The 23,976-nt window shown below is 33.9% G+C and overlaps 1 protein-coding gene across 1 annotated transcript; it reads right to left on the reverse strand.

Annotated features, from left to right (window-relative positions):
- Positions 1–150: 150 nt before the first annotated feature.
- On the reverse strand, positions 151–21,640 carry LOC105330372 (degenerin-like protein del-10). Its single transcript, XM_011432010.4, has 11 exons — positions 21,321–21,640; positions 19,530–19,738; positions 10,767–10,934; positions 10,125–10,289; positions 8,719–8,834; positions 8,119–8,300; positions 4,991–5,144; positions 3,632–3,688; positions 1,181–2,699; positions 1,000–1,091; positions 151–381 (listed from the first exon to the last, which is right to left on the reverse strand). The coding sequence occupies exons 2-11, from the start codon at positions 19,736–19,738 to the stop codon at positions 251–253; spliced, it is 2,793 nt and encodes a 930-aa protein (XP_011430312.3). The 5' UTR covers positions 21,321–21,640; the 3' UTR covers positions 151–250.
- Positions 21,641–23,976: the final 2,336 nt, after the last annotated feature.

Raw genomic sequence — 23,976 nt, forward strand, 5'->3', positions numbered from 1 at the left:
CTTTTTGGACAAATGTTGTTAATTTGAAAATTCTAAACCGGTAGAAATATTATGATTATAATTTGCGTTTATCCACATTAATATCGACAGGTGTCCCATACCACCTTAAATGATTTTATCGGTTTCATTTGATTTTCAAATTTCTTATCCTTTCCAAGCACACATTTTATTATGTTTGATAAAGCTCAGTATATCCATTTGAATGACAAAGAATGCATTGATGCATTTTCCCAGCAATTTAATGACTCGGTCACATCTTTTTGTCATCAATCCTGTGTGTCACCTTCCGTTGCACAACTCTATGTAAAACAAAGTCTGCAATTTCCAGAATTGACAGAAAGCTTGCTCCTAAAAATAACCCCATTGTTCCTCCGATATCGCCTGTGAAAAAAATATGTATATAGATATTACATTAGTGCTAGGTATCATAAGTGCATACACATACCATAGGGGCCAAGCCCGTTTTAACATTAATTTCAATGTAACCATAAATAAATATACCCGTCTGTTAATATACACTTGTGGAGCATTCTGCAAAATTTCCAGTGCAAAAAAAACAAAGGATTTATGGTTACATTGAAATTAATGTTAAAACAGGCTTGGTCCCTGTGACACATACATATGAAGTCAATTCAAATTCAAAGCCGTGAAAAGGTACCATCTCTCACCCACCACCCACTATCCCTCCACAAAAAATCAAATTAAAAAAATATAGAGGACGAGATTATAGAGGATGCCAGTTGGGGCGTGAAATTACCTCACCCGAACCCCCTCTTTGACGAAAAATTTTTAGAGTTGATGCATGGTTTGTATTATGATAATGTAAATGTTTACATAATTACTCATTATTATAGGTTTTAAGGATATACACACTTTTAAATTTATATGCGAAATTTATAGGGATGGATTTTCTCTAACTTCCATTGATAATTTAACTGAATCAATGCGACTTTTTCAATGATGTTTTTTGAACAAAAAATGTCTGAAAAGTTTACTTACACCACAAGGAAAACATGTCGTAAGCAATTTGTTGATCTATTTTCTCGTAGCTCATCTCTCGATAAAAGATGTTTATTTGCAGTAAATTGTCCCTGAAAGAAAAGGTAATTCTTAAAAATAAAGATTTTTAATTTTTTACATAGTATACATGTACATTACAGATGTGTTATACTAGACATACCTTATAAAATCGCTATCTACTTTGAGCGCTTCCTGAAACTCTTTCATGTGAGCAATAATATTATTGAAAGTAGAAAGGAGTTGGCCATCTTGACCGTCGATCACATCTGTAAATTTTACGTCATCAAGAATCGTACTAAAATTGGATTTTAAATCGGATTCAATTTCCGTAAAGTTCTTTAAATATTCATTTTTGTTTACATATGTATAATAATCATACGAATCTTCGTCATTTAATATGTTTTGCCATATGTCACCAGCACTTGACTGTAATCGGGAAATCCAGTCTGTAAGAGTTGTCTGCCTTGTTTTCAAAATTTGAAAATACAGAGTTAATTTGGAAAGAACATCTTCTGTAGTGTTTGACAAAAAGTCTTCTGATAAAGATAATTTTGTGGCATTTGCAACAAGATACTGCTCAAGTTGGCGATTAGAATTTTCTATCGATGTGAGTATATCTGAGCCAAAGTCCGTATTTTCCGAGCGTATTGAATACAAACTCTGATTGATATTTTGAAACATCAACTGAAATTCAGTCCACAATGATTCAAAATTCTCAAGTCTCTCTTGAAGTATCCGTTCGGGCCTTTCAACGATTTCATAATAAAACAAACTTCGTGCATACATCCAATTACGCATGGCATGACGATAATCCTCAACACAGAGCCATAAGTCGGCCTCCTTCACGGTATAACTAGCGTACGCGATTCCCGCCAAATCCTTGCACAAGTTTAACGTAACAACTGATTTATTGATGAAGCTTTCAAACTGTACGGTTGATTTGTTAGCGTACGAGTTATGATTAACAGAATCTTGAATCAATTTTTTTGGTGTTGCTGGGTTATTGTGAGCCCTTGGAATGTCCATATACTTGTAGTTAAAAATTTTCTGGCCCGCAATGTATGCATCTCTTAACGACGTGTAATTGGCAATAACTCGCTCAGTAATTTCCAACCGACTGTCTATTTTATCGTTTAGGTTTCCATAGATAACAAGACGTGACGTATCATTCGGAAACTGCGTATCGGCAAGTTTTCGTATGGATTTCTCGATCAGTAATATAAATTCTGTATACGCTAAAGGAACTATATGTATATGGCGCTCTTCCATTGCATCTCGAGCTCTCATAAAATTTTTCTGCATTATATAAATTTGATATTTATACAAAAAATCTTTAAAGTCGTAATGGTTTTTCATGTCTTGGTAAACCACATCTGTGGCATTAATGAGTCCGTCCACCAAGGTGACCAGGCGTTCATGCACATTTGATATTTTTTCGGTATCATTAGTAAGAGTCGAGTAAAAATCCTGCACCACCGAGAGCTTGGTGTCCTCGTTTCTGGAGGTGACTTCAGTAGCGTTTAGAAGGTCTTGAGCAAATTTAGTCGTGTCGTTTGACGACAAATACTTCCTCAGATTGTAGTCCGACGTTGTACCATACGACAGGTCTGTCTCAAACAGCCGGAAGTTACACGACACCGGACAGGAACATATTTTGTAGTAAAGGGTCGGGAACCTTTCTGTAAAATATATTAATATTTATAATCATGGAAATATTAAGTCCGTAATAATTTCCTTGGAACAAATAGCTAAGTATAAAATGTAAGGAAGAAATATATGATAACTCAATCAATATGGTCCCATAATGCGCCATTTTTAGCTCACCGAGACGAAGTCGAGGGTGACTAATGCTCCCCCCCCCCCATCCCCGGTCGTCCAGATTACTAAGTTGAAGTTTTTGGAGCAGATCCTGTATTTAAGTTATTACCTTCACCAAACTTGCATAGATGGTGCATGGCCCTACTTATGGACTTTAAAGACCTGGATGCTGAATCTGGACCATGAATTTCAGATGCTGGAGGATGTTAAGGTTTTTGGAACAGATTAAAGTTTTTGGAGCAGTAGCCCTTTGATAGCTATATCTTGGTTACTACTAGTCCTATCATAACCAAATTTGCATGGATGGTTCGTCATATGATGATTATGCACTTGACGTCTTGACATGCTTGAATGCTTAAAATAAGCCATAGGTTATGGATGCTGGGTGAGATTAATATTTTTGGAGCTAATGATAGTGTTTGGAGCAGGTGCCCTTTGATAGAAAAATCTTAGTTATAATTAGTATAATCTTTACTAAGTTTGGATATACGAATCATCTTGTGATACTGAAGCACGCACAGGCTTGGATGCTGAATCTGTGCTAATGATCTTGGATGTTGGATAAGGTTAATGCAGGTTTGAATGTTGTAAAAAATTCTGTCCTGAAAAACTTTCATGGTTCATGTAACTATAAAATGAAACATAGGGCTAGCTTCAAGTACAGAGCTTTATTATCAAAGAAAACCTCTTACCTCACTCAAACTTTCTTGATAGATGTGATAGTTGAAATATATATGATTGACTGTCAAGAGAGTAATTTGGACAGAAAAGAGTTTTGTTGTGCAGAACTCACCAATAACTTCTTTCAGACAATCGTAGTATTGTTTCAGAGTGCATACTGGAGGGTCTCCTATCAAAAGAAACAAAAAACACAAATTAACGTATATTTGCTCGAGATGTGCAACTCTGTATGATATACTGCATCAATATCGAAAAAAGGTTAGACTACGTTTAAGCAACAAATTTGCACCAGTTTGCTCCTGAACATACCGTGGTCACTATTTGTGCTGAGATTTTATTTTTAAAAAGTCAATTTCAATGTATAAAGTGCTTAGCCTCAACTAAGGTATTTCAAATGATATACATGTACTAGTATTCTAGCCACAACAGCTTACTGTCTTTTGTACATTGAAAGTTTCTTAATATTCTGATATCCTAGTAAATGTGTAATTCAACTCAAGTAAATGTTTCCATTTTTGCTCATGTTTGATACGAGTTAACAATAACCGACCTATTATTGAATCCTTTGTTAATTTTGATAGAGTTTTTCTAGAAGCTAGTGAGAAAGAAAACGTTTTAATAATATCAATACCATCTTTCATACACCAATAAATAACCTATTAATACAAGTGAAGTGGAAAATGTGCGGTTCTCATTAAACTAAATGAGCTAAATACACTCGCCAATGTTTCTATCGATTCTAATTCACTAGTACTTATTGCACCAGGCAGGGCTGTGTGGGGTTGATGAAGCATGTATATGTAAAATTTTAATATATTCACTACATGCTATCAATGTTTCTTTCCAAAATACAATAGTATAGATATAGTTTAAAAATAATACTTAATCATCTTTGGACGGTAAAAATCTTCTGAGGCAAGATAGCTTGAATGAGTTTATTTATGAATCTTAAGGAGGCTGAATGGTCAACAAATTGATCACCAGATCTGCCTGAAAGTTTTAAATACTTGTATTTAGGAAATAAAAATCCAAATATTTTGCTTTTTGATTTGAACATTTTCCCATATCTTCATACAGAGCTGATATGCAAAGCACAATTCGATGACTAATATGAAAATCGACTTGCAAGATCAAGCAAACGATCAAGCTGTTGGTGGAATGATAGCTTCATAAAGATAAAAATATTGATTTTAACTATATAACTATATGTTTGATATTCAGATATTAATCTATAGTTGTAATTTTAATTTCTTCGAAAAACAGGAATAACAAGAAAAATAAGGTGGTGCTGTAGAGAAATTTGGAAGGAAAAGTTTACATATTCTCAGCAGAAATTCGAAACCAACCTTTTATGCTTGCTAGTGTTAGCTTTACGAAAAGAAAATCTGTTTGAACTACAGACAATTATTCCAGATATCTTTAATAATTTGTTCATAATTTTTTATTTTCTAATTGTTCTTACGCCGCTTACCATTATTATGAGGCATGTACAGAGCGCGACATCCACATTCGGATTTCGCTCTCTTCGTCAGACAGTCCAGTCGGCATCCCTCGGACGTGTACGTGTCCACGTATTCTAATGTCTTCTCTTCACAGTTCCCATGGGGCTCTGGTAGGTTTTCTAACTTGATTAAAGCAAACAATCACAACAATTACCATAAGAACTTTATCGTTATTTTGCACAGCTCTGTTAATTTTTATTTTATTTTTTGGTAAAATAAAAGGTATGCTACATGTACATCTAACAAGAGGCCCAGGGGCCACATTGCTCACCTGAGCAACAATTGCCTTAATTCTGATCAAATTAGCATTACAGTATCAAAATATCTTGACAACTAAGTACAGTAGATCTTGCTAAAAAAAATAGAAAAATCTGCCAATTTTTATCCACCTCTTTTTTTGGGTAAATACCAAGCCCCTTTTGTTGTTGTACCTGTAAGAAGATTTTTCTCTATTCCAATTTACCCCCCCCCCCCCTCCATTTCGTGGCCCCCCTTTTCTCTAGGGAATCATGGTTTCATCAAACTTAAATCTGCATAACCTGTGCTTTCACACTAAGTACTGAGTTTTGGACCGAAAACTTTCCCAGAATATTTTTAAAGATTTTTCTCTATATATTCCTATGTAAAAATTCAAACCGCCATCACGGCCCAGCCCTATCACTAGGGACTGTGATTTTGCAAACTTGAATTTACACTATCCGAGGATGCCTCTACACAAGTTTAGGCTTGTCTGGCCAAATAGTCTTTAAAAAGAAGATATTAAAGATTTTCTCTATATATTCCTATGTAAAAACTCATCCCCCATTGTGGCCTCACCATACCCCATGACTATTATTTAAACAAACTTGAATCTTTACGATCTTGGGATGCTTCCACTTAAATTTGGGCTTTCCTGGCCTTATAGTTTTGAGAAGAAGATTTTTAAAGATTTTCTCTATATATAAAAATTTATCCCCCATTGTGGCCCCGCCCTACCCCCAGGGACCATGATTTGAACAAACTTGAATCTACATTATCTGAGGATGGTTACAATTTGAGGTTTCTTGGCCATAAAGTTTTGAAAAGAAATTTTTTTAAAGATTTTCTCTATATATTCCTGTATAAAAATTTATCCCCTAATTGTGGCCCCACCCTACCCCTGGGGACCATGATTTGAACAAACTTGAATCTACACTATCTGAGGATGCTTCTACTCAAATTTAAGCTTTTCTGGCCTTATAGTTTTTGAGAAGAAGATTTTTAAAAAAAAAAATTGATATATTCCTATGTAAAACATGACCCCCCTCTTGTGGCCCCACCCTACCCCCCGGGACCATAATTTGAACAAACTTGAATCTACACTACCTGAGGATGCTTCCATTTTAATTTGAGCTTTTCTGGCCTGATAGTTTTTTAGAAGAAGATTTTTAAAGATTTTGTCTATATATTTCTATGTAAAACTTGATCCCCTAATTGTGGCCCCACCCTACCCCTGGGGACCATGATTTGAACAAACTTGAATCTACACTACCTGAGGAAGCTTCCACTTTGATTTGAGCTTCTCTGGCCTAATAATTTTTTAGAAGAAGATTTTTAAAGATTTTCTCTATATATTCCTATGTAAAACTTGATCCCCCCATTGTGGCCCCACCCTACCCCCGGGGACCATGATTTGAACAAACTTGAATCTACACTATCTGAGGAGGCTCCCATTTTAATTTGAGCTTTTCTGGCCTGATAGTTTTTTAGAAGAAGATTTTTAAGGATTTTGTCTATATATTTCTATGTAAAACTTGATCCCCCCATTGTGGCCCCACCCTAGCCCCGGGGACCATGATTTGAACAAACTTGAATCTACACTACCTGAGGAAGCTTCCACTTTTATTTGAGCTTTTCTGGCCTAATAATTTTTTAGAAGAAGATTTTTAAAGATTTTCTCTATATATTCCTATGTAAAACTTGATCCCCCCATTGTGGCCCCACCCTAGCCCCGGGGACCATGATTTGAACAAACTTGAATCTACACTACCTGAGGAAGCTTCCACTTTTATTTGAGCTTTTCTGGCCTAATAATTTTTTAGAAGAAGATTTTTAAAGATTTTCTCTATATATTCCTATGTAAAACTTGATCCCCCCATTGTGGCCCCACCCTACCCCTGGGGACCATGATTTGAACAAACTTGAATCTACACTACCTGAGGAAGCTTCCACTTTGATTTGAGCTTCTCTGGCCTAATAATTTTTTAGAAGAAGATTTTTAAAGATTTTCTCTATATATTCCTATGTAAAACTTGATCCCCCCATTGTGGCCCCACCCTACCCCCGGGGACCATGATTTGAACAAACTTGAATCTACACTATCTGAGGAGGCTCCCATTTTAATTTGAGCTTTTCTGGCCTGATAGTTTTTTAGAAGAAGATTTTTAAGGATTTTGTCTATATATTTCTATGTAAAACTTGATCCCCCCATTGTGGCCCCTCCCTACCCCTGGGGACCATGATTTGAACAAACTTGAATCTACACTACCGAAGGATGCCTCCATACAAGTTTGAGCTTTTCAGGCCGAATCATTTTTGAGAAGAAGATTTTTGAAAAATACCAACAAATTTTCAATAATTCTCAATTATCTCCCCTTTAAAGAGGGCGTGGCCCTTCATTTGAACAAACTTGAATCCCCTTCACCTAGTGGTGCTTTGTGCCAAATTTGGTTGAAATCTGCCCAGTGGTTCTTGAGAAGAAGATGAAAATGTGAAAAGTTTACAACGCCGACGCCGACAACGACGACAGACAACGGACAAATTGTGATCAGAAAAGCTCACTTGAGCCTTTGGCTCAGGTGAGCTAAAAATGTAATATCGGACACAAGTTTTACTGTCTAGACTAGAATTTTTTAGAGAAAATTGTTACCTTTTCAATTTTTTTCAATGAAAAGAAGTTATCAGGCATTCTAATACTTAGTTCCTGAATTATATTCATTTGAATTACAGGTTCATTTGCAACATTGTAACTAAAGACCGATTTTACTGTATAACAATTGAAAATGTTGCATTTCTGTATACTTAATAGCTATAATCGTTTCTTTTCTTGTTCATGTCTCAGAGCACATGCATTTCTCACCTCTATGATCTTCATTCCCACGAACACCCGCGAACCCGGGGAAATGGCCTGACCCAGGGCGTGGACCATGGGGATGTCGCTGTGGTCGTGGATGAGCATCTTTATCCCCGCGGCGTCGTGAGGGCCAGGCATGTACTCGTACTGTTCTATGTTGAGAGTCAGTCGCAGACCATTTTCTATACCTGTATCCAGCACATGAAAAGGTAAGTGATTGGGAAGTCAAATAAATCAAATATTATTCCTGTTTATGGAATAATACATAAGAGAATTCAACGCAATTCAGTATTATTCTTCGCGTAATATGATACCAGAGAGTTTATGTATTTTGTTTTAAATACTTTATAGCATAGTATAGTTTATTAGCTCAAAACCAAATGGTTTATACGCATAATATAAATACATATATTAAATACATAAGTCACAGACATATCTGCCATAATACTAAATACTAGTACACTTAATTTGAAAAAGCAGGTTGCGACAATACAGTAACGATACCAACCAACCAACAATTAAATAAAATCGATTTTCAATTTACTTGTATCATTTCAAGTGAATTTTTCTCGGTTTCAGTTATTTTCTTTTCTGGTGTTCTTTTACCTGGAGAAGAAACCTTCCCATCTGTTTCACTTCTCTTGAATGTGTAGCACACGCCGTGGTCTGTGACAAACTGATCAAAATCATCAGGATTCATCGTCTTTCCCATCCAGATTGCTCTATTTAAAATCAATGACGTTTTAAAGAAATGAACTTTTGTGACGTATACAAGACTTAGTACTAATATAGGTTCAGATATGGTATAATTGTCTCAGAAAGCTTTGTAAAAACGATATAACTTGAAAAAATCAAATCATACGACGTTGAGTTGAACATATTTTATTGACTAATAATGCCAAAAGGATTGGACACAAGTTTAAAAACTTAAGAAGTCCTTTCTTTGTTGTACATAATATAATTCAATGCCATACAATTCCAGTTATCATTTAATTGTTTAGTTATAGTACAGTAACACTTAATGAAATAGAAGTAAATTACTAGTTCTACATTCTAAAACACCGTGCAAATCTAGAATTAGAAATACGCTGGATAAGAAAATTATGCAAATACATTTAAATAATTTGGCTGAATCTTCAACACTTCTGTATAAATGTTTGAACTTCTTTAAATATGTTTAGACTTTCATCATAAGACAAAGTTATACAAAAGGAAAGGCAAAAACTAGTTAGATATTCATATATTTAGATTACATTTACTAGTATTGTTTTATATAAATTTTATCTATTTCCTTCATAGGTCTTTGAAAGAAAGTCCTCCTATACATTATTTAAGAATTTTCAGCCAAAGTAGACCCACTGACTTTACATTCAACATATCCTATTGAATTAAAGGTGGTCTAACACAAGTTCATAAACTGTAGTGATCCTCTTATGGATTTTAAATCATCTAAAAATCTTAAAAAGCTTGCAAGCCGTTTAAAATCATCCAGATTGAGCGTCTTAAAATTAAATAGACCTGTATCATTGGATTTTTTTTACCATCAGAAACATTAGGAATGACAATGTGAGAGACGCAAAGGAAAATTGAAGTCAAGTTAATTGTTTTAGTCTGCATTTAAAAAAAAAGTGCCTCTTAAAAATAAATAAACTCAAAAAGAATTTTTTATTTTCTTACAAGCCGCAGTATTTTCATTCCTTTGTATTTGTGCAATTATGTAGCGGAATGGAAAATCAGAACCAGCAAAAATACTATTATTTTTTTATTTCCTTAATTTACTTTGATTATTGTCAGTATTTTTTAAATGCTCATAAAAGAAATTTTTTTTTATAGATAACAAAGCATGAGAGAACCGTGTAATAAATTCAGAATTCTAATACATTAGCGGTTTATGCGTCACCTTTTCACTCTTAATTTGGCGGAGATACTCGAAATCCTGACTATAGGAAATTAAACATCCTGTGATGGTTCATTTTATACCGTACTCGAGTATTACATTCCATGCCCATTACCTGAAAATAAAATCTTCCCTTTTGTGTGCTCCTTGTAAATACAATTCCTCCAATGTGATGTTTTCAGCTAAGTCTTTCTGCAGACTGGTAGAATTAAAACTCTCGGGCTCTGTAAACATATCCTCTATCAATTTGTATCGCTTCTTCTCCGCTGCCAAAGTAGCCCTGTAGACATTCATGATACAGATCTTATTGTCTAAAAGTAGACACAAGTTCATAAACTTTGAAGGCCCTCTCCCTAGACCATAGAATGCAAACATGGGTGTGATATACTCAAGAAAGCCGTTTTTCTAAATGTCTGTCTTAATACATGACCACTTTTAGTGTAATAATGGTAATGATGATTTTTTCCCCAGAATCTAATATTTCCATGTTCTTAATGTTCTCTAAGCTAACATTCAATTAATATGGTTCAACGACAACTTTTTTTTAGTTTTTGTCATGTACTAAATTGGTATAGCTGTGAGTAAATATAATTCACTTATGCATATATCTATGTTGCTCGTCTAATTGTAAATATAAACATTTTGCTGTAACGTTATTCGGCTCTTCTTGACAGAATATTGGGCGACCATAAAGCTATAGCCTTGTAGTGGTTCCAAGAAGCCAATACATGAACACGTACGTCTTAACGTTACTCACTTGAATGCGTTTTGGTTACAGATCGTGACGGCGGGGAACACTAGCGTGCTGTTGTAGTTGACCTGTACATTGACGGTGACCGGGTTACTGGTGAAGTACCGGACCCGGTCCACGATCTGGTAAATCAACACCCCCAGGCAGCACAGGATGACCAGCAGCCAGAAAATCCTGTAGGGGAAGGTAATGTGTGAATACTTACGACGAAAACTGATCAAATATGTATGTTTCCACATATTTTCTGAAAAATCTTTATATATATATATATATATATATATATATATATATATATATATATATATATATATATATATATACATTCTACTGTGTTTTCCCATTAAATTCTGTGATCTTCAAATGCCTCTAAATGCAACAAGTAGTCAAAGGTCAAATTGACGAGTTTTATTATGACGTCACAAACGTTGAACGCTGTAAACTGCAACGTCACAAGCGAAAATCAAAGTTCACGCTTGTGGCTGTTACTGTGGCTCTTCCATTAATATTAACTTACCCTAAGGATAAGATAGGAATTTTAAGGTATGAATCACATTTGCAGACAAGGCAAGAAGTTCAAAAAAATGTAAATATAAGCATTAAATCATGATTTTTTAAAGTATACAACGCGCGTTACTCAATTTGTATGCACACACCGCTGCAGTTATGAGAGTGTATACTTCAAAAAATCATGATTCAATGCTATAATATATATATATATATATATATATATATATATATATATATATATACACACACACACACACACAAAACCGAAACTGATATTGGCTTTCAATTATCTTATGGGTTTCTTTTTTTTTTGGGGGGGGGGGGGGGTTTGGTTCAGCGAAATGGGAAAAATTGTTTTGATTGCAAACAGGGTATTAGAGAGTTTAATTTTAGCCTTAATTGATGTGTAATATGATAATCAATAAAAGCAAGCCAAAGAGAGTCGGGTCAATATTATAATTTTTAATTAAAAAAATATTTCTGATTAATTAAAATTATTATTTTTGATATCCTTTTAATCTATGTATAAAATCCAAAGAATAACAAAGTCACATAAAGCACTTTTAATACAATGATATTTTACAAAGAAATCGAAACATAAATGCACAGTTTTAGAAAATTATATTTTTGATATTGGAAATTTGAACGGATCACGATTAAAAAAAACCTGATCCAAATCAGAATTAATGTAAAATTTCAATTTTATAAAAATACTGCAGCTTTTTTTGAGAAATTGATATGTATTATTAGATCAATAAACAAACAAATCATTTTAAAGTAAATAACCTGGAATTTTTTAAAGATTGTGATATATTTCAACTTAATGTGATTTTTTACGGGGTCAGTTTTTTTACAATCGGGATCGGTTTGAATCTAAGATTTTCCGATTTTCCTTGAATTTCACAATTTCGTTTCTATTTCTTGTTTAAATATAATTGCTTAACATTTGTTTATCTGAGTAACAGTTGAGCTGTAAATTTTATACATGGGTTTAAAAAATATGTAAATATTTTTAACTTTATATGGCCGTCTTTGACATTTATTTATAGATAATTGTATTGTGCATCTTTTGACACCAAATTTTTACATATGTAGCTCTAAAATACCCAGTTTGCGGCTAAAACAATGTTTACGGTTTCGATTAAAAAAAACTACAAAAAATCATATAAAATAATTGAAAGCCAATATTGGTCTCATTTTGTATAATTACATTTCAAATATGATTATCGATCCATCAAATAATGCACTGGTGTGTCGAGCCACCTTAATTTGGTAACCCAAGAGAAAAACCATTGCAAAGCATTGAAAACAGCAAAGGTAAAAAAAAAATAGAATTTTAAAAGATATGTTGTAAACAGTTTGAGTTCAATTCGTAACCTTGTACTTTCACTATGAGCAGAGCCGTGTTCAATAGAGCGAGTGCTCGCGAGCGCTTGCTCTGTTGAACACGCCTCAGATATTGACGAAGTAATTGCAAACTCTCTTTCAATTAACCAAATTAGACAATACATATGCAAAACATTAAATCGGAGGAATGAGTAAAAATACGATATGCCTGTAAATTATATTTAAACCCCTTCATAAATTGAGACCGTTTTATGTTCTTGTTTGCTGATTACGTATTTTTGATGTGAAAATCAGTTTGATTTTACTGCATTTATTCAATATAAAACAGAAGTATAGCTGTAGATTATTTATAAATTGAACTATTGATATTGATATGATAAAATTAGTGGTCTTTATGCTCCCAAAGGAAACGGAAACCAAACAACTTTAATTGCTAATGAAAAATCAATTATTTATCTAATGGAATTTGATTACGGAATGGATAATACACATACTTATATTATTGGGAGAAAACTACGTTGTTGTAATTATCAATGTAAGATCTGTTTACAAATCATTATAAAACGTTTATTGTTTAATTCGTCTCTGCTCTGTATTTCATACCAAGACAAGAGGCCCATGGGCCACATCGCTCACCTGAGGAACAATAGGTATGATAAAATCAGCTTAATGGAGTCATAATACAAACTATCTGGACAATGTACAATAATACATGTTGATCCTGTATAAATAAAATCCATTTTCCCATGGATATTCTTATGTTTATAATCATTAGTCCCTTTTCTAACAGGACGATTTTATAGTCATATCATATGTTGAGTATTGCAGTTCTCAAAAAGATCCTTAACAATTGTTTATATATGGGATATAAACGTACATAAACTCTGAACCTTCTTGTGAGGCCAAAGAATTGTCCTGGGGCCAAAGTCTTAACAATTATAAAGAATCATCTGGCTGATTAGTTTCTGAGAAGAAGATTTTTAAAGATTTACCATATATATTCCTTTGTTAAACTTTGAACCCCCATTGTGGCCCCACCCTACCCCTGGGGATCATGATTTTCACAACTTTGAATTAACACTACCTGAGGACGCTTCCACACAAGTTTAAGCTTTCCTAGCTGATTAGTTTCTGAGAAGAAGATTTTTAAAGATTTACCATATATATTCCTATGTAAAACTTTGACCTTCCATTGTGGCCCCACCCTACCCCCGGGGGTCATGATTTTCACAACTATGAATCTACACTACCTGATGATGCTTCCACACAAATGTCAGCTTTCCTGGCTGATTAGTTTCTGAGAATAAGATTTTTAAAGATTTACTCTATATATTCCTATGTAAAACTTCGATCCCCCATTGTGGCCCCACCCTACCCCCGGGGGTCATGATTTTCACAACTTTGAATCTACACTACCTGAGGATGCTTCCACACAAGTGTCAGCTTTCCTGGCTGATTAGTTTCTGAGAAGAAGATTTTTAAAGATTTACTCTATATATTCCTATGTAATAAAACTTCGACACCTCATTGTGGCCCCACCCTACCCCTGGGGATCATGAATTTCACAACTGTGAATTTACACTACCTGAGGATGCTTCCACACAAGTGTCAGCTTTCCTGGCTGATTAGTTTCTGAAAGGAAGATTTTTAAAGATTTACTTAATATATTCCTATGTTAAACTTCGACACCCCATTGTGGCCCCACCCTACCCCTGGGGGTCATGATTTTCACAACTGTGAATTTATACTACCTGAGGATGCTCCCACACAAGTTTCAGCTTTCCTGGTCTTATGGTTCATGAGAAGAAGATTTTTAAAGATTTACTCTATATATTCCTATGTTAAACTTTGACCCCCCATTGTGGCCCCACCCTACCCTCGAGGGTCATGATTTTCACAAATTAGAATTTACACTACCTGAGGATGCTTCCACACAAGTTTCAGCTTTCCTGGTCTTATGGTTCATGAGAAGAAGATTTTTAAAGATTTACCCTATATATTCCTTTGTTAAATTTCGACCCCCCATTGTGGCCCCACCCTACCATCGGGGGTCATGATTTTCACAAATTAGAATTTACACTACCTGAGGATGCTTCCACACAAGTTTCAGCTTTCCTGGTCTTATGGTTCATGAGAAGAAGATTTTCAAAGATTTACTCTGTATATTCCTATGTAAAACTTCGACCCCCCATTGTGGCCCCACCCTACCCCCGGGGGTCATGATTTTCACAAATTAGAATTTACACTACCAGATGATGCTTCCACACAAGTTTCAGCTTTCCTGGTCTTATTGTTCATGAGAAGAAGATTTTTGAAAATTTCTCGAAAATTTTCATAAATTCCTAATTATCTCCCTTTGCAAAAGGGCGTGATCCTTAATTTTCACAAATTTAAATCCCCTTAGGCTAAGGATGCTTTGTGCCAAGTTTGGTTGAAATTGGCCCAGTGGTTCTTGAGAAGATGTTGAAAATGTGAAAAGTTTACAGACAGACGGACAGACGGACAGACGGACAGACGGACGGACAGACAGACAGACAGACAGACAGACAGACGGACGACAGACAAAATGTGATCAGAATAGCTCACTTGAGCTTTCAGCTCGGTGAGCTAAAAAAGGCTCCAAATCGCTTCCAAACATCCGATAACATTTGATTATGAGTTTGTTATGTTTCAGTCTGTCCTTTTTGGAATCATTTTATGCGAGGTTTTAGTAAATGGATAAAACAATTTCCATGTAAAATAAATAATTAAGTAGAATATAGTTAATTTCGTAAAAACCAAAAATAACATGCATGTATTTTATTGTTCCTGGGAATGTATTTATCAATTATTCACCACTTTGCTTCATTTGCACAAAAACCTTTTGATCCAGTTTGAAAGCAACAACTTAACTTGAATTGAAACTTTGGAAGTTTGAAAGTTCACCATCGTCAAAACATTGTAAGATTAATATGTATTTAATTTTAATTGAATTCTACTCATATTAATTTGGGTTTTTTTTTTCTCAAAACTGAATTTATTATATTATCTGGAATTGGAATACCAGATGCTAACTATAAAAGTTTTGACAATGGTAATGTTTAGGTCACCAATATTTTTACTAAAATGTCATTTATTATAAATTGCGCTAACATTGTTATGAGCATTCAGTAATATTTTCAAAATGGTATTCAGACTGAGATTGTTCAAAAAGTGCAGGGTCTCACTTTTGGTCAACATTTAATTTTCCATTTTAATTAAGTTCACCTGAATCGAAGTAGCAAGTGAGTTTTCTGATCACATATTGTCTGTCGTCCGTAAGTCTGTTTGTAAAATTTCACGTTTTCGACTTCTCTATGAATACTGCGCCAAATTTAACAAAACTTGGTACAAAGTATTTTTATGCGCCAAATTTAACGAAACTTGGTATAAAGCATTTTTATGGAAAGGGGATTCTATTCTACATGACTATAGCGATGTAAACAATATGAATACCAAAATAAAATTTGACCAAAATCATGACCCTATAAGGTCTATAAATTATGAAACATTACAAGATTTTATACTTGTAAAGTTACCCCTTTTTAAACTAAAAGGTAATCAATTGGATTTTGTTTTAATGCATTTTTGACTTTTCACAATATACTGGGTAAAGTATAATCTGTTCATAAGAACATTAAGGACATCACCTCGTGAATGTAACTTGCACAATGTCTGAAGGGTCAGAAATGCACATTTTAGCTTGTTTAAGTAAGTTGGTTAAATGTAAGACGAAATTGCAAAATGAACTTAAAATCAGAATTTCCTGCAAGTATTTAGATCTATGCATTATGCTTATTATGTCCTCAAAAATACTACTTTATGAAATTCTGTTAAAGGGTTTTAGAGGATATATGTTGGCAATAACATAGCTGACGGACGGACGGACTGACGAGTTAAACACGATATACCCTCTCCAAATCGTTGTGTGTGAAAGAGTTCATAGCGACAAATGTGTTTATACGGTCATATGGGTATGCACCTGCCGCCTTCACATTAACTTGCCGATATGGAATAACGTTGAGTAAACAACCAAATGAAATCAGGTACACTTTTTAAAACTTATTTAATCAGACGATAACTAGTATACATTTAGTTAATTGCTTGATCAAAGAAACGTCGCGAATCCTATTAACGTCATGTGGTTTTCCAATGTTTAGTTGCTCAAGTGATAGAAATTATATTCAATTATTCATTATTTTATGTCGAACAATTGCGAACATTTTATTTACGGATATTCGCGTCTAAAATCGAAAGCATTCAAAATTATTTTAATTGTTAACACCCCGAGAAAACCATTGTCAGTAGACGCAAAGCGGGTGTTGACAATGGTCTCAATTTCAACTGTTATCCTCCCAAACAGGCCCTACTAAGTATTTATCTTATTATAATGAATGTCTTAATTTGAAATGAAACTTTAGTGTTTTATATAGGAATGACGTAAACTCTACCGCGAACCATACGTGCATAATGTACGCGCTTGCAACAATTCGTTGTGTTACCCCTTTGTCAAGTTTGTTCCAAACACTGAGGGTAATAGAACGGATTATGAACTACGTCTATATCAAACAAATATCAGATTTTAACATGAAATTATAATAAACGAAATTATGTCTGCGCGTTTGTTTTATATTTGTGACAGCGCGATAGCGCGTTGTATGAAATTGTGTTAGCGTGCTCGTTGGGGTGTTGTGTGACGGCGCCGCAGCCTGGTGGTTTTTCTCAATGTGCGATAAAGGCTCTATCAATACATTATAAGATCGTGATAGCTATGATATTAATATGTAAACGGTGGGACCGTTGGACCGAGCGCAGATTTAACAAAGTGGAGTTTGATTTTTGTAGAACAAAATTTATTTGAAACGCACACAGTAGGATCCGCCTGGTTGCCTACTCAAGTCATTCGCCAAAGTTATTAAAACTAAACATCGCGTGCTCAGTCTACATTTTGACGTCATATTTCAGACGTAAAACGTTCAAGTTTTGTCTTCGGAAATAGAAGAAGGGAGTTGCGTGATTCCGAATTCTTTTTTATTTCTTCTTTCATTGTTCATCAATTCAATTCATATGAATGCCGCGGCAATAAAGTTTAATACTTTATTCAGTATCTAAAAGATCAGTTCCTTGATGTAAATGTTTTTATTTTCCATCTGATAATTTAATAAGACATACAAAGAACTAGTCGTGTTTCTTGATTGAAGCACTATTAAAACGTATCTGGTTTCCTCTTTAGTTTCTTTTAATTTGAATTACCTTCTATTGAAACACTGGAACTTTTTTAAGTGAAGGGGCAATAAACGTCGATAAGTACTAGTCAATCAATGATCGAACTAACTTTTTAAAAACAAAATGGCTGCCAATATGGCGGCGCGCAGGACTAGAAGAATTTTTTTTGGCCTTAGTACCCCTGATTCAACTTTCATTTTTCACTGATTTTCTTATATATACGTGTTACCATTAATCCTCGCTCCGCGAGGCGGGCTTCGCCTGCCTCTCGCTACGCTCGGTATAATACCACATCATTAGAAAGAAGACCTAAATGCTCCAAATAGTATATTTGGGCGTATTAAACCCAAATGTTTAAAATTTCCCATCTACTTTTTAACCAAAGTTATCAGTAGAGGGAAATCTTCCTTTACCAGCTTGGTCCAATGATTAAAATCATAAAAGGATACACCCATTTATCTGATATTCAATCCCTACTTGTATGAGGTTTAGGATGAGCTCGCTGTTAATGCGATTTGTTCTGATAAGTTAAATGTTTTGCACTGGTGCCAGATTCATTAAAGAGTATATCTCAGCCTACATATGTTATTGGCACACACACACACACGCACCCCCACACACACAATGACATTTGAAGCTTTAAAATTGCGATTACTTTTTGCAAAGCTAATAAAAATAGCATATTTGAAGGTCATATCGATGTGTAAATCAAGTTTTAAGGCTCAGTCAAATTTCTTATTATATTGAATTTCATAAAACATAATTTTGGAAATGTACATGCTCGTCTCTAATTTCTGTTGAATTTTACAACTAAACCCGACAGAACAATTTTTGAAATTGATTTACAGTATTACAGAATTTATGCTTGATAATTAAATAATACTTTTTACTTCAGTTGATGAAAATTTTATACGAGTACCACATAACCTGGAAATGTACGTTTTTTATAAACGGATATAATGTGAGTATAATTTGCATTTCAAATAAAATTATGACTTTTTATGAACTTCTTGTTAACAGAGCTTAAATTGATGTTTTATTATATAGTAATTATTACGATCTCGTTATTAAGACATCTTTCTATATATAAGATGAATGTAGGATAATTTAGGTTCTGGTCTGACTGACTGAAGGGGAGGACTTATCTCTCTCTCTCTCTCTCTCTCTCTCTCTCTCTCTCTCTCTCTCTCTCTCTCTCTCTCTCTCTCTCTCTCTCTCTCTCTCTAAAATAGCACTAACAGAAAGGGCACAATAATAAAAAAGATCAGGTTACATCTTTATCGTAGGTAAACCATTTTTTCCGTTCTGGAAATCAAGGTTATGGTTGTTTTCTCCTGCCAAAATCAATGTCAAATACTTTGATTATTCTTACATGTAAGTGTACCTATATTGTAGACAGTTATCATACTGTGAAGGTAAACGCCTTTAATGAAAGTGGCATGTGTCTGCCAAATCAGCAGTTTTATCAGCAGATTGTCATTAGTTGGATTTACAACTTGACTCCCATCCAGATAGAAAATATTTTAAAATAAATTCTCTCTCTCTCTATCTCTATCTCTCTATTTCTCTCTCTCTCTCTCTCTCTCTCTCTCTCTCTCTCTCTCTCTCTCTCTCTCTCTCTCTCTCTCTCTCTCTCTCTCTCTCTCTAAAACATTTTAAAAAGAGACATACCTTCTGAAACAGTGAGAAGACCTCTCCGACACATATTTCAGACCGTGAACTGAACTACTCTCCCCAAACAAACATAGCTCATCACTAATCGAAGTTTTGTCTTTCTTAGTTTGCGCTTCATCCATTTTCTCACTGGTGTCTATCATATTGATCATCTCATTCGAAATAAAACCATTAGCTCCTCTTCGATCGTTGCTCTCACTGACCATCTGAAATGCATTGCAATTTCTGATATATATTAATTTCTCCGTGCAGCGGTGAACTGAGACTAATCCTCATTTGCACATGCATACGCGATTAAAACTTTTAGTTTAAAGGCAGACAATCTAGTCAAGTTTTTGAGAACATATTTATTTAAAGGATCTCTTCGGTATCGTTCTTCTGAGGCATTTTAAAAAGTGAATGATAATAGAGATATTTTAGAACTGCTATTCAAATAAAAAAAACAAAACATAAATACAGATGATCTGAACTGTAAGTACATATAGTGCCTAATATCTATCGCGCATGGATACATGTAATTGGCTGTTTTACCTCTCTAAACTGTTTTAAATTAAAAAAAAAAAAAGCACGAAAAAACAAGAAACAAGAATTTATGTACCTTCATAACACACTAAAGCAAATCATATAATTGACATTGTAAATACTATGATTTTCATAGGCAAGTTTATTACCAACCGACATGAATTGCGAAACTTTAGTTCACCTATTTACATCCATTTCATCATGATCTTTCTTTTTTACACAAACCCATTGGTTCTATTGAACTTCTGACAAAAGGCGCGGATGCTTCGCACAACCCCTTTCTGATTTTGACGCAGTTGATGTTACTAATATAATAGAGTATCAACTGGGAATTGAACTTGTCTGTCCAAAACAAATTGGTTTCGGTGGTTATTAGATTGGAAACCAACAAAGCAAGTAAGGTTTATTATATGACTATCTGGAATACCCAACATGTAGAGAGAATTTTACTACCAACAAATCATTTAAAATTCATACCGTGAAACTCATCAAATTTCTGTGTGATAAATGTCTAGCTATCGATTATGCAATATTCATTATATCATTTGTCAACATTTGATTAACAATTTAAAATAAAACCTGAGGAGAAAATTGTTTGATAAATGGAGAAAATAACTGAACGATAAATGCTATCTGATTTTCGTTTCAGTGTTTGATAAAGGATGATTTCTGTAAGGCGAATCGTTCTAATATGCTAAAATATAATTTTGAGGGAAAATATCATTATGGTACATTTAGTTTCAAACAAACCACAATTATTTATTACATCAAATCAGAATATTGATCAAGTGGTTGTCTAGTGATATATTTAAGGTCGAATTAAGTAATAAAGCAATCAGTTAAATATTTGGAACAATAAATGATAAAGCAACCAACATTCCAATGGTTCTACAAATACTGTGGTTTCATCAATATTCGTTGAATACCAATTTTCGTTGATTTCGTTGTTAAGATTATCCTTGAAATCAAATATTCATTGAACTGCAATTACCACTAATATTTTGTATTGATAGGGTTATTGGCTACGAAATGACGTATCCTTGAAACTGTGATTTTCACTTTATCCACGAAAATTGATACCCTTGAATATTAATGAAACCATAGTACGTAAACATGGTCAACATCAATTCACGTATATTCACGTACTCCAAACACAGATATTCTTCTTTTATTTGGCTGGTTTTATCTCATTAGAGGATAAAACTAAATGGGTACAAAGGATCTGTGTTTGAGAGTCGTTTGGATTTGCCCGACTGCGCCACCTACCTTAACCACAGCAGGCTCAGAATATCCTCGTAAAACGCCGGTTGTTTAAAGATTCCAAATTCACAAACTTGAATGTCAAAGAGCTTAAAGTAGAAGTGAAGTTCTAAGCTTTCACTAAAGTGCACGCACCATTTTTATTAACAATCTATTTTTTAAGCGAAGGGTATTAAATAGTTTATAGTGAAATTTACGAACTCAATAATGATTCAACATTTAACGGAGAAGAATACTTTATTTAAATCCTTCTTTTGGTTTTTAAGCTGCTAGCAGGACGAACTGCATCACCACATCTAACTCAGGTCTGTCCATGTGTTTCTTTTGAACTGATCATTATTATGCATATAATAATTGCAAACGATTTTTTTTTCTAGAAGCATTATCTTTTTACAATGATGCAATCGGCGAAACAATTTAATATTGATATTGATTAGCTCACGGATATCTTGCCTTTGATTTTATATTTTTCTCTAAACATATCTAATCAGAATGCCCAGACGAAATCAAGCCATACGTTTTCATTTCTCTCTTCAGTATTCCCATATGTTCAACATTCATGTTAAAAATTATCGATAATTATCGTTTAACTTCAGTGTGATATGTCGAGGAGATTATGATTGTAGAATGCAGTTATGATGATCATAGCAAAGTGATGATTTATTGCCCCCAAATGATTCATCCGGATTGATGGTCAAGCTGATTGAATTGTCTTAGGTGTGCTTTTCATATTGTGTATATACAGTAAAATACCGTTTTATCGAAACCGTCAATATCTGCGTCAAAATTTGAATCGGTTTTTGAATATTCTGTAATTTTTGCGTCTTGGGTTTAGAATATTTATACAGTCATCCACTTTATGCACACCTTCCAATTGCAATGATTCATATCACAGATCGGTTTTCTAGTTTAAATACGTGTACTTTAGTCTAATTCACAGTGTTACGACTGGAAGATTCCTTTTCATTGTTATTGACTATTTTGCATCTCTAGTCAACTAACAGGATACTCAGTAGTTAATATTCCCTGATGATTGTTGAATCGGACTTCCAATCTATGTTGATGCATTAAATGTCGTGCCAAAAAATACTGCGTCCCAGTTTTTTTTATTACAACTTTACTGTTACATTTTATATTGAAAAGAACATAATTACTGTCATGTTATCCTGGAGGGATCTAAAGGTTATGGCATCATAGAAATGGTGACTTGCTACGTGATGTAGATTCACAAGGTGTGATAAAAACATCCGTACTTCGTTAAAATAATCACGATCTCTAACATAGGTAACTATGGTGATTTATTCCATAATAAAAAGAAACGTTTTGAGAATTTTTTTTTGGTATAATTTTTAAGCTACATACCTTGTAAAAAGTTTTAATCCGTAAATATATTTGACAGAATGTGTAAACATTAATTGGCTACTTTTGGACATTATGCAATTTTAATGGACATTAATATATCGGTGAATATATTTAATTTCGTTTTATATATAAAAAAAAAAAATCCTTCGAAACATTTCGTTTCTTCAGCAATAATAACCAAACATATAACTATCTCTTGGCAATATGCTGCAGTTTCTTTGACTAACAGTTTAATTACAGGCAAAATAAAAACCTTTCACATAAAACTCTATAACCCATTTAATTGTTTTCTGTTATGTCCATAAACAGGTTTCGTCTACACATCGTAGTTTTGCAATTAGCTCCGCGTCTCTGCTGTCCTACATTTTTAATGAAGCTTTATCCGCAGACACAGTTTTATCCCCATCCTCGTCAATTTACCTTGATTTTTATTCAAAATTAGTTAATTATAATTATAATAACACGCCCAGGAATTCTCTTCAAATATAGCTAAAATGCCGTTTGGGTCGGGTTTCCAACATTGCAAACCCAGCGTTAGAAACGGATTACATAGCTTTAAAAGAAAATTCTTTAAATGACAATTTGTGTTGATTAGTACGTTTTATTTTAAGTACCCACTTGGATTTGCCTGAAACCGGTACATATACTTTAGTAGTTACTGTTTTAAATTTAATGAAATACTCATAACGGCGAAATCCACATTTTAAATCGAATTGCGTTTCAATTGCCACTAAACGTCTTTATACAAGCTTGTTTATCATTGTGGATACCTTTACTGAAAAAACTATACTCTATTACCATCATATAATAGCAAACCGTTTTATGTTACATACATTTCTTTCTCTATGGCCTTCATCAGGAGAAACTGGTTTTCTTCAATGGAAAAGGCTTCTTAAAAATAGTTTTACCCAAATTTGGTCTTTTACAATATAAATTATAAGGATAAGTACTCGCCCTATCGAACCTACATGTACATGTATGTCCACATCAAAGAATTTTTTAAAGGCAAGATTTTAATTATTTTCAACATCTATTAATTTTGCTATTAAAAATCTTTGCTGACATTTTGGTATTTCAAAAGTTAACATACACCGAATAAAAATGTACATACCGGTAGTAGAATGCATATGGTCTGCAAATTAAAAAAAGGCATTTTCAGCCTTTTACAAACCCCCAAAAAATAATAATAGCAAAAACATTAATACCAAGAAATTCAAAGGCTATATCGCTCTTCTAAGCAACAACACCAAACTATGACATATGTTGTTAACCATGTTTTCTTTTATATTTAACGCAATTA

This window comes from Magallana gigas, chromosome 2 (assembly GCF_963853765.1).
Source record: "Magallana gigas chromosome 2, xbMagGiga1.1, whole genome shotgun sequence".
NCBI classification, from domain to species: Eukaryota; Metazoa; Mollusca; class Bivalvia; order Ostreida; family Ostreidae; genus Magallana; species Magallana gigas.

Excerpts from the sequence above, each read along its gene's own strand:
- LOC105330372 (XM_011432010.4), bottom strand. The coding sequence starts at position 19,738 with ATGGTCAGTGAGAGCAACGATCGAAGAGGAGCTAATGGTTTTATTTCG. Across the intron at positions 3,689-4,990 it reads GTACATGCCTCATAATAATG|GAGACCCTCCAGTATGCACT; the intron begins GTAAGCGGCGTA and ends TTCTTTTGATAG. Across the intron at positions 382-999 it reads CGACATGTTTTCCTTGTGGT|GCGATATCGGAGGAACAATG; the intron begins GTAAGTAAACTT and ends TTTTTTTCACAG.